Below are 17,733 nucleotides of genomic sequence, written 5' to 3'. Positions count from 1 at the left end.
TAGGGCATCATCTACATCAATTTTAGGTCATATGTTCTAAAAAAAAAAAAAATGGTCATATGTCGTACATCAAAACTAGGTCATACAGTCAGTCATACACGTCTCAAACATTACCGCCCTCCTTGTTAGGGAGTCAACCAAATTATTACATTCCCTTAGAATATATCTGAAAATATGAGATTCAAAAGAAGAACATATATCTTCCAAGATATGTCTCAACTTCAGAGGGGAAATAAGAATTCCATTCTTCAAATAAACTCACTTTCTTATTGTCTGATTCAGTAGTCAACCTTAGTCTTCCGATATTGCTTCTAGCATAGCCATATAGATAGAAATGACTTTAGGGCATCATTGACTTCGTCCAACAAGAAATGTTTTAGGATTTCTGTATACGCAATCAATATCTAAAAAAAGAAAAACTTTCATCGTTATCCAAACCTATAATAAATAATATTTATGACGGCACAACGGTCATATGAAGTTATCAAGGAACATTAATTTTTTGTGTGTATATATTAAAATGGGATCTAAGTAGACTGGTAGTTCCTCTTTTTCTACAAAGAATTAATGCATATTAAATTAAGTTAAAATAGATTAGAATCATTTTGAATGAATGAATGAAGGAATGAGTCAATTCCGCATGCAGACGTTAAATCGATAGCTCTGCTAAATTGGACTAATTCGCTGATGTTGCTTTGCAACTTGAGAGCCAAGCTTGGGTCGTCTTTCATTGTCCTTTACTCCTTATGTTGATGCAAAAGACATCTCTCTCTCTCTCTTCCACAAATTTAGTATGGAGTTATCTTTTAATTTAAAAACGTAGAAAGAGTCAGCACTCTTGTCACTACATGTGGTTGATAAAGTAGGGGTATTTATGTCATTATAATGTCTTTTCTATCCAATTGTCGAAACGAATATACCATCGTGATAGAATAGATTTCATCTGACATTTAAAAAAGAGTTTCATATAGGCGTCACTATTCTTAGTGAATATTAAGCTTTACTATTTCACTTGGGATCAAGGTTCTAAAATTTGAGAACGATCAAGATTGATATCGATTTGAATCAGCTTTTTCAGACAGATCTACCCTTTTTTTTTTAATTAATTTTTATTATAATTTTACCTTTGGACCATACATGTGTATTGGGATTGAGGATTGATCAAGGTCAATACTCAAAAGAAAGAGTCAGCTCCCTTGTCACTACATGTAACAATGGTAGATCAAATATGAGTATTTCTGTTATTATGACGTCCCCTTTATCCAACGATTCTTCGTATAGTAGAATAAATGTCATCTTGCATTTAAAAAGGGATTCATCTAGGCATCACTATTCTTGTGAAATATTGCATTTTACTATTTATTACTTGGCATTATATGGGTTAGTCCATATGATATAAGGCCCACATACATCTCAATTGCTAAATTCTAGTCCAAAGTAAGTAAGGAAAGTTACCCAAACTCTAATTCAAAGTTGGGTAAAAGAACCCTACCTATGAGATTGGTGCTTGTGCCCAGAAACTATGGGAGGAGAAATGATAGCCTCGCACCCTTGAATGAAAAAAAATATACCCATATAATTATACTCCCAAGCATGCTGTGATTGTGCAAGGGCCACGCATCTAGGCATTGTAAAATTACCAAAATGGCATCTAATGGAGATGAATATAAAATGACATCTTTTGTAATTTTAACTACTCCATTCTTATTATTTTAAGTTGAAATTCTATCAAGATGTTTATCATGTAGCCAAATCCATGACTAATTTCTCTTTACCAATGAAAAGAAAAACTTTTGCTTTTCCGTATCCTGCGGACTATTATCACCGTTAGGAAGGGAATGAGAAACTTCTCATTTTGAAGATTTTATTTATTCTATTCAAAATTCATGATTTTGAAAAATAAAAATTCTGAATCAGTAGAATTTGTTAGATTGGAATTCGCCTGACTTTGATTTCTTTTAATGTCAAATTAAATTGAAATAATCTTTAGTTTCAATCGATTTTATTTTTTTTAATCAATAAAATTTTTCCAGTCGTAGCTACATTTATAAGACATTTTATCTCAAGACCTGTGGAACGTTTACTTCTTTTTTTTATTTCAAATCTAGGGTTTCGGCTTATTCTGACCAATTCCTAACTAATTAGAACCGGAATCAATGGAGGCTGATCCATGTCTCATTCTGAATTTTTCTTTTTTCCTATTATTTATAATTCTCACATCGAGTGGACACATGCCATGTCTAATCCTGGTAACAAGGATACACCACTCAATAAAATTGTAAAGGAGAGGGTTCCCTTATCGACAGTGTGGTCCCCACGACAATGCAAGGTCAATGGAGCGTGCACAAAAATATTAATAGCGATGAAATTTCAACCTTTCATGAGGGATGGGATAGTCATTTTGTTCCCTCTTATTTCTGGACACGAGGGCTAGATTCCTTTCAGACTTCTTTTTTTCCAAAATTGTTGAGTGCAAAGTGTAAATTATTAAATGGGGAAAAGATAGCTCCTTCGTCATGTGGCCCTCTATCAATGAAGGTGCAGAACATAAACAAGGGGTGGCTTCTTTGGATTCCACATGGGTGGGGCGTCATTTTGCCATCCTCTGTATTAACAGGAAAGGTTCTCCGAGGCCACCACTAAGGATATGCTAGCCCCTCTCTCTCTACTGCTTATTTTCGAAATCTTTCAATCCTCACTCATTATTGTACTATATGCTCCTTGCTTAGAGAACCATCTCTCGAAAACAACTTCTAATTAAGGGGTCAAAGTCATCCCCTCTTTAGAGAGATATTGTAAGTTCAATATTGCCATACATATAATATAATTATTGTTCATTGATTAGAATCAGGGTTTGAAATTGACCGATTTTTGCCTACCCCATTTAGTTGGGATAAGGCTAAGCTTTGTTGTTGTTGTAGGCCGATTTGAATCAGATTCGGTCAGGATTGATCTAGATACTGATTTTTGTTTTATTAAACTAGCATAGAATTGGACAAAATTGATCTTGACAATATAAAAAGGAACCAAGAATGTTTCAACAAGAAGACCAGAGAACCTCTTATTGTTATATTAAAAGATGATTAAATATAAAAAAAAAAAAAATAGAGGAATGAGCTAAAAAATGATAATGGTCAGTGAAGCTCCAATGTCAATTGTTCTCACTAGAAGCTCTATTCAGAATGAGGTTTTCCTATCTAATGCAGGACTAGCAAGCTTCTGTGGTTTAATGACCTTTCATCTATATGTGCAGAAGGAAGGAGTGTGCAGTCTTATTCAAATGCAATGTCTGAAGGTAAGGGTGTCAACTAGTCGGGCCTAATTGATCTTCGTCATTTTAAGATTCAGCATCATTTTCGTCCGCTTAGGTAACTGGACCGTACAGTTAATGGATTAATGATTCTACGTGCAACAATGAGGTTGGAGGTTCAAGGCTTGTTGAGATGGAGAAGAAATTAGATCCCATAGTTAAAACAGGAAGGACAAAATAAAATTGTTCTGTACAATGTGTTTAAAATGGCCCAAAATTCCAACGGAAATAAAAAATACAGTCAAACATTTGAAAACATAAAATACATATCTGAAATGTTTAAATTTGAAGAATATTGAAGCAAAAAAAACGCATAAATTGCGGGACCAACCCATGTCTTATTATAAATATTAATATTATATATAGCATTTATAAATTTATACAACATTAAATAATTTTTCATACAAAAATAAAATATTGAGTTTTTAAAAAAGTGTTTTTTCACTTAAAAAGGGAAAACACATCTAAAATGTTTCCTCTTTGTTTGGGTATTTTTTTTTGCCATATAATTGATATCAATTTGAAAAATAGGGTGCCCCTCCCCCCAAGGGGGACTAAAAGTGTTTAAAATGCGTTTTAAGTAATTATGATTCGGGCTTCAAAGGCCAAGGCGTGGAGTCATGGACATGTTTCTATTTGATCAAGTGGTTAGTAGTCCATAATCGGACTCAAGGTAATCAAACTAATTGATTAATCTAGCTACAAATGGTCCTTAAACGGCCTATAATCAGGTTATATGGTTTTACATTGACTAATCGGGTTATAAATGATCGGTTATCAGTTAGTCACAATATTCAGTCGATTCTAATTAGACAACCGTCAGGCCACTACCTAGGTGGTCTTAGGCTTTAATCGATTGTTTCATATCAAACCTATCGGAGTAGGCTAACTTTTGACACCCCTAACTGAAGGATTGACACCAATGCCCTTAGCTGCTTCAATGGTCAAAATCTTATATTGTAACTTGAGAACCAGGGATCTAGTATTAGTGTCTCAAAGAACTTTAAAAAAAAAAAATAATAAAAATAAATAAATAAATAAAAAATTGAATGATTGGCAGTTCTTCATTGACTCAAGCTGGAAGGACCCAGAAATATCAGAAGAATTAACATTAGCTTGAAGAAGCAAATCAGGTTCGTTAAGAGAAAAACATTGGAAGTGTCAAAAAGATGGGTAGCCCAATGGGCCAAAAGAAGAGCGGCAGTCCCTAATACAATTTACTTCCCTTGAGGTTTGGAGTAATCCACTTTGACTTCTTTGAAACCCAATTGTGTTCACACACACAGGTTCAAAACCCTAACTCATAAGGAAAATGTTTTCATGGCCTACGCCAGCAGTCCCTTATTTGTGGGTTATTATGTCTCCCTTCCTCTATCTCTATTATTTATATAGATAATACCGTTATATTTTTTTATTGGAAGTAGGTGGCATGGGATCCCAAAAATTAATCCACCTAACTTTCCCTAATTAACAATAGCGAAAAATCTTGCGTCTCTCTCTTTCTCTCCTTCCTTTATGAAATGATATCTCTACCCTTTTTTTAGGGAGGAGAGACAGACGTAGGATGCACTGACGCAACCCATGCTCAAAAAAAAAAACTTCTCCTTTAACAATATCTTTAATTTTCATTTAAAGATATATTTTACATATCAAGAAGGAGAAATTGATTCATCAAACACATCTCTCGTTCATTAGTCAATGTCACAAATTCAGCAAATTGATATCTTTATGGTGTTTTTGACTTCTTTGTTTTCAAAGTTTTAGATTTTACAAGGCTTTATTTTGCCACTGGAGGAATACAATTAGCATCAAAACTTAACATTCAAGATATTTGGATCTACATGCAAAATTTAAGCCTTTGTCAATATGGCATGTGAAAGAACTTAGGGTGGTAATGTAAAACCCTCTAAAGATTGCCGGTGTAGAGAACCCGTCAAGGACAAAATATCTCTTATTTCTTGTTGTTGAGGAGAGGAAGTTCTCCAAACAAGCGATATAAAGGAGCACACCAATGAGGTGCGAAGAAACAGTTTCATACATCTAAGGGCAGTGAGAGAGAGAGAAAGAGAGGTATGGAAAATATTTTACCTTTTTTTTTTTCTCTCTCTATCAAAAAAATATATTTATTTACAATGGTTATCTATGTGGCAAAAGAATGTGATGCTTTCAAAAATTGCAAGGTAAATTTGAACCATCTATTTTTATGGCTTTTTTCATCTAAACCGGTTGAAACAACCATACTTGGGGAGAGTGCAAAATATTTTCTAGAGTATTAGTGGATCGGGCTTCTCTGTAGCACTACAGGATGTGTAGCACAAATCCAACAATCAAGAATGCTCATACACACAGCTCAAGGCATTCAAGGGCAGTCCAAGGTGTTCATGATCGTTGGATGTGCGCTACAAGGTGTATAGCGCTACAGAGGATCTCAATCTGAGTACTAGTAGACATGCATAGACATATATGAGATGCATGCCAGTGCAAAGTATTGTCTAGAGTACTACTAGATATGCATATATATATATATATATATATATATGAGATGCATATCAATACAAGGGAGTATTTGATTGGATAAGACTCTAAAATTTAATACATGATCAATCTAGACCATGTCCTTTTTATCCAACGGTCAAAATCGACACATCATTTATGCACAAGATGGAATACATATCATGCATTATTTAGAAAAACGAACCCTTGTAACAATAACTCCCACCCTGTAAGTTAGGAAAATTCTCAAGCTCAGCTCGCCATGTTATTCATGGGTAACTCCCAACTCCCCCACTTCCAACTTCCAACTGCCAACTCCTAAATTACCAATGGGGGCTTTAATTTGGTAATGATTCCTATGAATAGGTAAAGGGTTCGCATTCTCCGAAGACCTGAGCCAGGCCGGCTCAGCCACTCATGATCCCACCTGAACCCCACTCCACGCAATAGGACTAAATCCAGATCCTTCCCATCATGTATCCATCGAACGATTGAGAAGTACTTAAATATTTGTCGTTTACTACCAACCGTCGAATACACATTGAAAACCTATCATGAAGAGAATTTAGGTTCCCACAGGACCAACCTAGGGTCACCAAGTCCAGCACCAACACCACCACCAAATTTCAGATGGCTTTGACTATTTGGGCTTTGTCACATGCCACACATACCCTAAAAGCCTATTTCTCCAATTTAAATAAAGACTTCCCAGTCCCCAATTAATATACAAACTAATGGTTCCAAAAGATGAACTAGTACTAAATAGTCTCACTTTCTGTCTTATACAGCAACCTAACCCAAGTTCTTGTCTGCCTTCTTCTCTTTTTTTTTAATGTAAAAATCAGCTTCCATTGAATATGATCCTGCCTCTTCCCACTACTAACAACAAAGTAGGAATAGGGTCAAAAAGAAAAAGAGAGAAAAGTAAAGGAGATGGATATGAATCTAATGCTAGATCTCTCAAGCAATCTTTAAACTTACTTGATCTTACTTATTCACTTCCATATATCTCTCACAATGGCTATCATGACCTTCCATTTTCTTCTATTGATCCAACCTGTTATGCTTAATAAGATCTTATCATATAGAAAGCTTGATAGTTCTCAAGGTTATTCAACTCGGAATTGAGATCTAAATCCAGTCCACTCGATTCAATTAATCTTATCATTCAGATTCGATTTGAACCTTAGAAATTCAGATTGAGTTTGGTATGTATTCTTGGAATATTGTAAGTCATTAATGCATTCTAAAAAATCATATCAAACACAACTTAATTTCAAAACGTTCATTAATGATTTCAAAACGCTTTCAAAGTTTAGTTGTATAGTTCATTCTCCTTAACCCCGATTTAGAGTTGAGATCTTTAAGAGATGGTTTTCAAGTAGGACTCACAAAATTTTGAGATTGAGAAGGTAAAGAAAAAAAAAAGTGAACCAAAGGACACATATCTGGCTCAAAGTATAGAGAAACAAAAGTTTAATTACAAGTAACTGGATTATTTTACATTATGGAAAAGATAAAAAGAAGGGTACAAAAATGAAGAAAATTCAGGACTCTTGTACTTCAGGATTCTCCCTGATACTCTCCAAAGAGGGTTTCCATGAATCAGTTCTTCCTCTCCACTTCTCCAACTCTTCTAATAAATCTTCTAATCTCTTCCCTCTCTTCTCCTTCAACTGCAACATCAACCACTCCAGCTCCTCCTTTGTCAATACTATCTTCACCCTGAGACCACCACCTTCACCTTCTTTAATGAATCCATCTCTTCCATTTCTTTCTGCTTCATGTCTCTCTTGCTGTTCCTCTTGTTTGTGTTGGCTTCTTCTACTTGTCTCCAAGCAATTACCCATGATTTTTCAGTACTAGAAAACCAGCTCTGGCCACTTGAAAGTTGAAACAAACCCACTTCTCTCACTAAGATTTAAGGATGGAGGAGAAAGGTCACAAAGAAGAATCTTACACATGAGGATACGAAAAGACCATGTTAACCCCCATGTGCAGAAGACACTCCTGCATGTGTCTTGATTGGCCCCGCCCGGGTTTTGTTTACACCAATCCAAAAAAAAAAAAAAGTAAAACCATTCAATGCGTCGTGTATCAATTTATTCATATCGGTATCAATATCAAATCCCTAAGGAATTTTCTTCCCTCCCTGGAAATTTCAGATTTGTATACAATTCAATTTGTTTTGGTCTTCTCCTGTTCTCAAATTTCTCAACAGCTCTCTATTTGTTTTGGTCTTTGTATTTATTATGCCCAAATTGAAAATTATGTATTTGTATTTATCATTGTCCTAGAAAGCGGCTCAAATGTCTCTGAAGTCTGACCTTAATAATGTGATAGCCTACCTTAAAAGAATGTCCTGATTCATTGTATGATTTGCAAGGTCATTATCTTGCCATGAAGCCCATCATCAAATCCTCAATGGATGTTGGATTTGGTTGCTTGGTCATTAAATTTAGGAGAAAGCTAGGGTGAGAAGCCTTATTTAAAATGATAAAAAAAACCACTAGGGAAGTGAAAAGAATTTATTCATCTAATTTGATTTGATATTATGATTGGGCTTAGAATAGTATCATTTAAGTGTTTGGATCCATTTATTTTTATGTAAAAAAAAAAAAAAAAAGTGTTAGATGCCTTGGTTTATTGGTTCTCACTCACTCATTAAGACTTCTGACTTTCTTTGAATTATCCCTTATTTTATTTTCAAAAATTATTTAATATAATAATAAAAAAATATTTTTTATATTTCAAAATAATTTCAAAAATATTAACATTATTTAAATGAGAAAATAACGTTACCTGCTTGTTCACTCCTTATCAAGAGCGTCTAGACAAAGAGATGGAAAAATGACCACCATGTTCCTTATAGTTGAATGCCGACTAGACACACACTAACATTGGCCCCGTGCTAGTGCAAGAGCAACACAACCAAGTAGCATTCCCTCTCCTTATAAAAAACTTTTCATTTTAAGAGTAGGCATGTGAAATGATAAGGTATACCCCTATTGAAAAATAATATGTTATATATATATATATATATATATTTGTAGATAAATAATATGTTGTATAAAATGGGATAAAAAAAAAAAAACAAGATTACCATTTTTTTTTACCAATTACCAACCTTGGTTACAGCAAAAAATGTTATATTTTTGTAACCAAAGCTGGTAGAAAAAAATCATAATTTTACTTTTCTGTCCATTTAGTATAACATATATATTTTTTTAAGATGACGGTAAATCTTGTCATTTCATATGTTACTAAAAAGAATACAAATTTTAATAATAAATCTTTCAGTAGATTTTTTTTTTCCATTTTTTTCTAGAAATCTCTTTGTTTAAAAGAGTTTTTATAAAACCCTCTTTGATTTCCAGTTCTACTAATTTTTGGATGGTAGATGGAAGAATAAAGGGCCTATAGGATAATAAAATTAGTAAGAAAAAAAAATAACTCCTTCCTAAGTTATTTGGTTTGCTCAGAAAGTAAATATTGAGCGTTAGAAGAAACATAACTTTCTTGAATCTTTACTGTTTCAAAAATCAGATGGGAAGTGAAGTGGAAAACTTGTGCTATTTTGTCCTAAGCTTATGGTTGAAAGATCTTATCCTTTGGGGTGATTATAATGCCCACTTTCTTGTTTCTTAATCAGAAGAGAAAAAATGTCAAAATCTCTTAGAATTTATAGGAAAATAAATTGATTTGTCTAAAAAGAATAAAACCAAATGAGTTCACAGCATCCAGGATCTTTTGTCAAGAAAAGCATGCGAAAAATCAATTTTATTTATTTATTTATTAATTTTCTGATTTTTTCTAGTATCGCAAGACTAGAGGGTATCTCTAAGTAGGAATTTAGTTCATGTACTAGAATGCGTTCGGTCAATTTCAGGACTGATATCATATTCAATACACATCAGATGATTTTACCCTCAAAGATACCATCACCATTTTTTTTAACCATTGGATCCTCTATCCATACCTTATCACCAATCTAGTATCAGTATCAGTGTGTTGGCCGATACTGACACAGATAGGCCTATATGCTTGATCTGATACAATTCTTAAAACCATGTCTTTGACACCAAGTCTAGCCACATGGAAGGGTGATTTTGTAATTTTGACAATAAGGATAAGCAAAAGGTCTTATGCATGGCCTTGTAGGTACACAATCATTCCTTCAACCGTTTTTTTGCTTCTTTTTTTTTTTTTTTTTTTCTTTCTGGATGGAGTTGTGGGGAGAGAAGGGGGGTTTACAGGAGAGAGAGGGATGTGTAATTACACTTCTGCAGTGCACAAACATTGGGTCCATAAGGATAATTAGAAAATTGTCTAGATTCATATTAATATTCATCTACATATCCTCTCATGTATTAGAAAAATATTTTGTATTATAATCATTTCATTTTTTTTTTTTTTTTTAGTATAGAATTATCAAAACTTTGTTTTGTCACTTAATTCAAATTGCATTTTTGCTGAAACTTGACATATAAACAAGAGATCTTAGGGTTTACTTGACACAGAAGTCCAACTCTAATGTTGCCATATTACAGATTTTATAGTCAATCTATAAATACTATTTAGATCTTACATTCTAAAAAAATTACTCCTTTTTATTATAGAAAAATATCCACGGCACAACTTTAGGAATCAGTATCAGATAGACATTATTTTTCGACTCATTTCAATATCAATCATAACTGATATCAATACCTGATGAATGTGGATCAATTAATATGATTTTTAATACTCTGAGACGTCTTGAAACCTCAATTTCTTGACAAATTCAAAGGGAACTTTTATCCAACGTAGCCGTTTCCTTTCTTGTTTGTTTCTTTTAATCATTTTCCAATCTTGAAAAGAAAGATTCAACTTTCACTAAATTCTCTCCACATTTTCTTCAACCCTTTTGCCTGAGAAGAAAGATAACAACTAAAGAGTATATGTGTGGTCTGTTCTGAGTCAAAAGAACAACTCTCCAGTCAACATTCTTGAAAATATGTCCACTCAAGTGAAACGGTCAAACCATAATTTGCGCCACATAATTGATCTTTTCATGTTTGATTAGTCATACTTGTTTAGTATTATTATTAGTACATAAAAGTTACTCTTGGGAATGGGGGCCTACCTGAAACACCATAGATTAGAAAATTATAAACATCCATTAGATTGATTTACTTTACACTCGAAACAGTTCCCAAAGTGTTTAGAGACAATTAGGATTCAAAATATAAAAATAATTAACAGTTGATCATAATTAAGAGGTCATGAGTTTAACTCGTCTTAGGACCACCTATCAATAAAAAATTGAGGTCATACAATTGGGTAAAAGAACATTATTTGATCATGTGGCCTTGCCCCCATACATGGAGCGGGACAAATGACGGCCTTACCCCTACGAAATATTAAAAACCCACCCCATATAGATACCTTTGTACACCCTCTTATTGGTCCTTACGCTAGTGTTGGGATCACACAACTAGGTAGTATTCTTCTTCCAATAAAATGAAGAAAGAATTTTTACATGACCCTTTTTCGGAGGGTTGATCTCTTGCAATTTGACTATTAGTTTGGTGGCTCATCCTTAGATTAGCAGGTATTTCAATAGAATCAGAATCTAAACTAAAACCTGTTGATGCAATATATATATATATATATATTTTTTGGGGGGGTTGGGTTGGATTAGGTTAGGTTAGGAGGGGGAGGGGTGGGGATGGGGAATGGGAAGGGGAAGACTTCATTATCATCAGCAATTTATAGTGACGGAAGAGGGTACAAAACCTACAGTTATAAACATTGGGAAATATAACATTCCACTATTTGCCACTTGATAGTACATGGGTTAATCTTTGTACTAAAGAACTCTACATACATCTCAATGTGAAATTTTAATAGAAAATAAGGAAGATAAGTTGTTCAAACTATGATTCGAAGTATCCTTTTGTAATTTTAGCTACCTCTTCCGCTCATTTTAAGCTGAAATTATACCAATCAGATGCTTGTATAGTTTCCTATCATATAGACTAACCCATGTATATTTACTCCCTTAAAAAATGATAAACAACAAAATTTTATACTTCTCTAGACACAATGACAGAAAAGAAAATCCTCTCGAAATTACTTTCTTCATCTAAGTGCATTATACAAAAAAACAAAAGCAAGTATAGTGTGTAATGCTGATGGGTGAGTGACGCCAGTATTAAAAGACCAAAACAGAAGAATTGAGAATTTAATTGAGATTCTCTTTTGTTTCGCTTTCACAGATCGGTGGGGGAAACAGGAGACTAAGGACAGCGATGGTCAGATAATCTCTCTCCCGTGAAGCTTGGCTGTGTGACCCAGTCAATCCTCCTCAAAGCGCCAAAGATGCAGGTGAAGGTGAACTAATATTTTAGTATTATTTGTTAATTATTTCATACTCTTTTTTTCTTTTTTCCTTTTTTTATTCAGTTGGATGATGAATTAAAAAGTGGTCACGATTGGGATCCTCTATTTGACACAGCTTTCACCGAGGACCATACCAAATCTCTCTCTCTCTCTCTCTCTCTCTCTCTAACACAATTATTTTCGTTCTGTCGTTCTGTTGTGGTAGACTACCCAGTTATTATGCAATTTGATTCGGAATGAGGTGCCCAATCGCTTCCGGGGTTTGTGATATTCAATGAATATATATATATATATATATATAGGGAGGAGGTTAGTCATGTCATCAGTTTTATTGGAGTTAGCAGCTCAACTAATGGGAGGGACAGGATGAAAAACCCATAAGAGATTTTTCGAAAGGAAGGAACAGAGAGGTATAGATTTGAATATACTGGCGACATACCCAATCTCCCATAAATATATATATATATATATGTCTTCATTACCTATTAGGTATGAATGAAGGATTTTTTTGGGGGGCATAAGAGGCAAAGGCAGTTCTAAAACTTGGATTGAATTGGTCAATACTGGTAACATCTGATTAGCATTGGCCTTGATTGATCCAATCCCAATACACAGGTAAAGCCTAAGAGTAAAAACATAATAACAACTGATTTTTATTATTAAAAAAAAAAAGATGGGTAAATCTACTTGATACAATCTAATCCAAGGCTGATCGTGAGTTTTTTAGAACCTTGCCCAAAAGCCATACTAGTCACTTAAAAATATAATATTAAGACAAAAATCATGATGAGATAACGATTGATTTATGTGTCTTGGCTCTCTCAAATTCAAATGTTTTGAATTTTTTTCTTCTCTTGGCATCCAAACATAACCTTAGACTCCATTTCTTCAAGTAAAACTTTTTATACTTGAGAGAGAGACATAGGAAGGTGGCATGTTCACCTCTAGCCTAGGGCCCTAGGGGTGTCCATCAGTGGGGCCAGGCCAGTTTTGATTAGACCTACTCACTTTAATAACTCGTAAAGACCAACACATTTTAGTGATGAATCCACAATAGGTTAGACATGGTTTCATTTATAATCGGCTCAGGTACCAGTCTTTAATAGGGCTTAACAGGTCATACACAGGATAATGAGACATTTATAATCTAAACGTGCCACCTTTTACTACCATTGGAAACAGATCAAACCCGATTTTGAAGCAAGAAGACATTTGGGCTGCAATGAATGAGAATACTGTAGCAGGATCTAAAAACTCTTGACTGTTTTTGCCAAATATTCTGGTTTTGGTTTCCAGTTGGCCGGACAGGGGGGATCCATTATAACTCGTTTCATGTCTAAGAATCACTGGTTTTGATCAAAAAAGGGAAGTGGGTTTGGAGTTTCAGAGATCAAAATGGTGAGCCATCAACCCTCTGAAGTGAATATATGTTCATAGATATAAACTACCAAAGATTATTATGCAGATACTCCTCTTTACCGGAAAAAGAATAGAAAAGAAAAGCAGATACTCCTGATTAAAATCTCCTGCATAAAACTAAAATTATAGAAAAATCTAGATCACTTATCCAGTAATCTGTACAACTAACAACAATATATAAACAAGCATAAACATAAATGCAGAGCAGAATGGTTTCATCAACCTTGTCAGCACCTAAGAAAGGACTTAAGAACCTCAAAGGTTGAGGTACAATTCATCAACTAATTTAAGAAAAGAACAGTTAATTTTGTTTGTCATTGATAAATAGGTATCAAGCCAGAGATCACAGATTAGAAACAAAGATCATGTGAGTGGATTGAGTAGGATCATAAAACAACAATGAATCATAGAATGATGAATGACTAATCATGTAATTATAAATATTAAATACTTCATATAGGTTGAGCAGTCTCAAGTAAATTCTTCCCTAAAACATTTCTACAAATATGCATGCATTCAAGATTGTCCCTAAGCCTAATCCAAAACCATGTACAACAGATTACAGTTAATATATGTCCAATATATGATGGAGAAAATAACTTAAGGTATACGCCGGCACTTCTTTGAAATTTTTTCAAAGAACTGGTGGACATCAGTAGTTGTAATCGGTTTTGATGGATCAGAAGACACCTGCACAGACAATTTATAAACAAAAGCTTAAAACACACCCTTGCCTTTCCCTTGTTCACATTGAACAAGCATTATCAGATAAGACAAAGCAAGTAATAAGAAAATGGATCATTTAAGTACATACCAGGAAGTTTTCTAACTCATTTTTAAAATCTGCAAGCCCATCTAGGATCTTCATTTTTTGCACATGACCTAATCCGTTCAGAAATTTTTCATCCGCTCCTTCCCGCTGCTGCTGCAACTTCTCCTCTCTCTTCTGCTTTGCTATTTGCTCATAATGTATCATTGAGTCCTCACTGTCAATCAGAAAGGCAATACCCTTGTGGGTATAGAATTCTATACAACTATCACACCTGCATAGAAGATCTCTCCAGTTGTTGGGGAGGAACATTGGCTTCTCTTTCTCTAAGACAAGTGGAGCTACCAGCAGATCCACTCCAAGCACACATTTGGAACTTACACCAGGATTCTGTGAGTACTTGTTTAAATCCGTAGTTTTCATAGGCATTTCAGCAAGCAATTCACCCTCATTACTTGCCTCCTTGTCCAATTCACAAGAAGAGTCCTTTCTCCGACAATTAGAAGAGCTGTCATTTTCCAGCTTCCCAGAGGAACAAATTGAAGGTGCATGGACTGAGGCATTACCTCCTAAATTTTTTCCAGACAGCTCTCTGAGAGATCCATCTTTTTCACCTGATTTTTTTCCAATGTCAGTATTGATAAGTGAAGGGTCACTTTTTGATGGCTTGGAAGAATAAATGCTACTGTCAACTCTTGCACAGGAAGAACTAGCTGATGGTGCATCTCCCAATTCATTACTTTCTTTGCTAGTACATTGTCGAGCATCACTTGGCCTCAGTGGTGCCCAAATGGTTTGAGGGTAGAGGGTCAAGAAAGAACAGATAACACCACATGCTTGACAGATGAAATCTTCATATGATGGTTCATCTTTGTCATCTCTTCGTATCTATAGCATGAGCAGAAGTTAGACAATACATTTTACACTGCCAGGATATCAATTTAGAGAGCCTAAAGAGCGTACAAAGTTGGAGGTCTAATTCTAGGAACATCAGAGGCAACCACTAAAAATGATGACAAAATGTGGAGCCAAATTTAATTAATGATATAATTTAAGGCCGCATATGCAAGTGCTACAATAAATGGGAGCAAACAGAAGTCTCATGTGTTACCACAGATACAAACATACAAATAAATATGTGCAACATATGAGAGTTTGTTTGTCAAATTCACACAGCCCAAATGTGGGGGCTCCCCATCGCTAGACAGGAATTTTTTTTAAGGCAAGTGTTTTCTGTATGCGAGAGGCCCCTATGGGCCCACACATGGGCACAGTGGTCATTGCACGCCCCTGTGTCTCTGGTGCAGGGGCCTCTCACAGACAGAGAACTTTTGACCCTTTTTTTAATCATTGAAATATTTAACTGTATCTGTCACACCCCGTTCGCACTGAACCGGAGCGGTGACCGAGTTAACACCGGTTAACCCAAACCTGCCAGAATCATCAGATACTGTATTCCACCACAGCATACATACACTAACATCAATTCATCAGATCAGCGGAAGACTAAGTTTTACCTGTAAATAATTTCCATATACTCGATACCCAAATGATAATACCATAATTATATACATTTGGGCCCGAAGGCATGATATATACACAAAAAGAATGAAGTTCAAATATCAAGTATATATACATGAATTTATCAAAATCATCAGAGTACACAGCTCGGCTCGATCTCAAGGCTGGAGCTCAGCTCGGCCTCAGAACTGCTGTCCTGCAGCACAGCTCTCACACGCACAGCCTACGTCGTGCTCAAACTCATCAGGGGTTCACCAGTCCTCATCAGGAAACTCGACTGCGGGACCCACCCCAAGCTCCTCAGATGCATGACCTGCAAAATCATCTAAAAAGGGGTGTACACGTGGAATGAGCTCACTAGCTCAGTAAATAGAGAGGTGGACCACACACAACAGTCCACACATCACAACACATCATATGCACTACATGCCATGCAAGTCATTTTAATCACATACACCTAATCAACATTACTAAGTCTTTGGTTTTAGTGCTACTACAACCACAGTGCGCGTATACTCCGGGTACGAGCCGCGAACTCCCTCCCGCGATACGCCCATAGGGCTACTGGAGAAGGCCCACCGTGAGTACTCGGAAAAAATAAAGACAATGCCGTCCACCGGCTCTCAACAGAAATGTAAATAAATTAAATGACAGTGCTGACTCCAGCAATTTAAAAGCAGTACGATTGGCCCTCTTGAAATACCACCGGGGTTGCCGACTGTCCTACACGACTCGCCGGGCGTAATGCCTAACCGCCACAGTGTCCGACAACCGCGACCCCTGCTTCCCCCCAAATGGCAACCCAACACCTTAACCCCTGTTGGGAAGGGTCGTAGCACGGGATAGTGAGAATCCTAATACCGCATGCTCCTATATGCAGTACGACTGCATAGTGCCTCCGTGTCCCATACCACGGGCCACCAATGCATTCGTTTCCAAGCCGACCACGGCATCTAATCTATCAATGCATTATGCAACATGATGTCCACATTCAACATATAACATCTCATTTAATTTGCAATTGAAAGTAAACATAGCATATATGCACATCAATGAGTGGAATGACTAATCTATATAGCATATTCATGATGACATGACTAGATTAGATATAGTTATATGAATGCCAAACAAATGCCTTGAAACAAGGCCAAACGTCCTCTCTCCACTTACCTGTAGCGTATAAGGAGTCCTGCTCGGTACGGGTGAGATCCGGAGCGAATCGGGAAGGCTTTGGTGAACCTAACAAAATTGAGCGGGGTTAGCACTTCACCATTTTATAATCAAAATTAGTGAAATCCGACGTCAAAATCGTGTTTAGAACGTCGAAAGAAGGTCCCACGTCCGATTTGGGCTCGATCGGACCTAAAAATCACATTCTGGCCACTCAGGTGGGTGTCTCAGGTGGGTTGTCTACCCACCGGTCCTACCCGCCGGTTTGGGACCGGCGGGTCCAGGTAGGACCCGCCGGTCCTACCCGCCGGTTTGGCCAGGGACCCCCTGGTCCTCTCAGGTGGGTGTCTCAGGCGGGTAGGGACCCGCCGGTTGCACCCGCCGGTTTTGGCGGAAAAACCCCAGTTTCTTCTCAACTTCCTCCATTCCTTGGGGACCCAAATAGGGCTTTTCTCAACCCATTCTTCACACCTTTAGAGTCCTATAGGATGGTTCTAGCTTAGATTTGAGTTAGATTCAAGTGAGGGGAACCATCTTACCTTCTTTGCTCAAAAATGACTTCAAACCCTTCAAAAACACTTCCAACTCACAATGCTCTTTCTACCTTGTCAATACCTCTTCAAATCCTTCAAGATCAACACATAAATCATCTATTAAACCTTAGATT

At 36.0% G+C, this 17,733-nt stretch overlaps 2 protein-coding genes across 2 annotated transcripts in view; both read right to left on the bottom strand.

Moving 5' to 3' along the window:
• Window positions 1-7,350: 7,350 nt before the first annotated feature.
• Window positions 7,351-7,653, bottom strand: LOC122061726. Its single transcript, XM_042625174.1, has one exon. The coding sequence runs from the start codon at window positions 7,651-7,653 to the stop codon at window positions 7,351-7,353; it is 303 nt and encodes a 100-aa protein (XP_042481108.1).
• A 6,321-nt stretch (window positions 7,654-13,974) lies between these two features.
• LOC122061725 overlaps window positions 13,975-17,733 on the bottom strand; it is a 17,050-nt gene continuing 13,291 nt past the window's right edge. The window contains exons 9-10 of the mRNA XM_042625173.1: window positions 14,421-15,263; window positions 13,975-14,296 (exon numbers count right to left, since the gene is read on the bottom strand). Coding sequence (XP_042481107.1) covers window positions 14,207-14,296; window positions 14,421-15,263 — 933 coding nt within the window. The 3' untranslated portion in view covers window positions 13,975-14,206. The remainder of the gene's footprint in view (window positions 14,297-14,420; window positions 15,264-17,733) is intronic.

Source organism: Macadamia integrifolia, chromosome 14 (assembly GCF_013358625.1).
Source record: "Macadamia integrifolia cultivar HAES 741 chromosome 14, SCU_Mint_v3, whole genome shotgun sequence".
Classification (NCBI taxonomy): domain Eukaryota; kingdom Viridiplantae; phylum Streptophyta; class Magnoliopsida; order Proteales; family Proteaceae; genus Macadamia; species Macadamia integrifolia.
The sequence above is the reverse complement of the archived record's forward strand: the minus strand, read 5'-3'. Positions and strand labels throughout refer to the sequence as shown.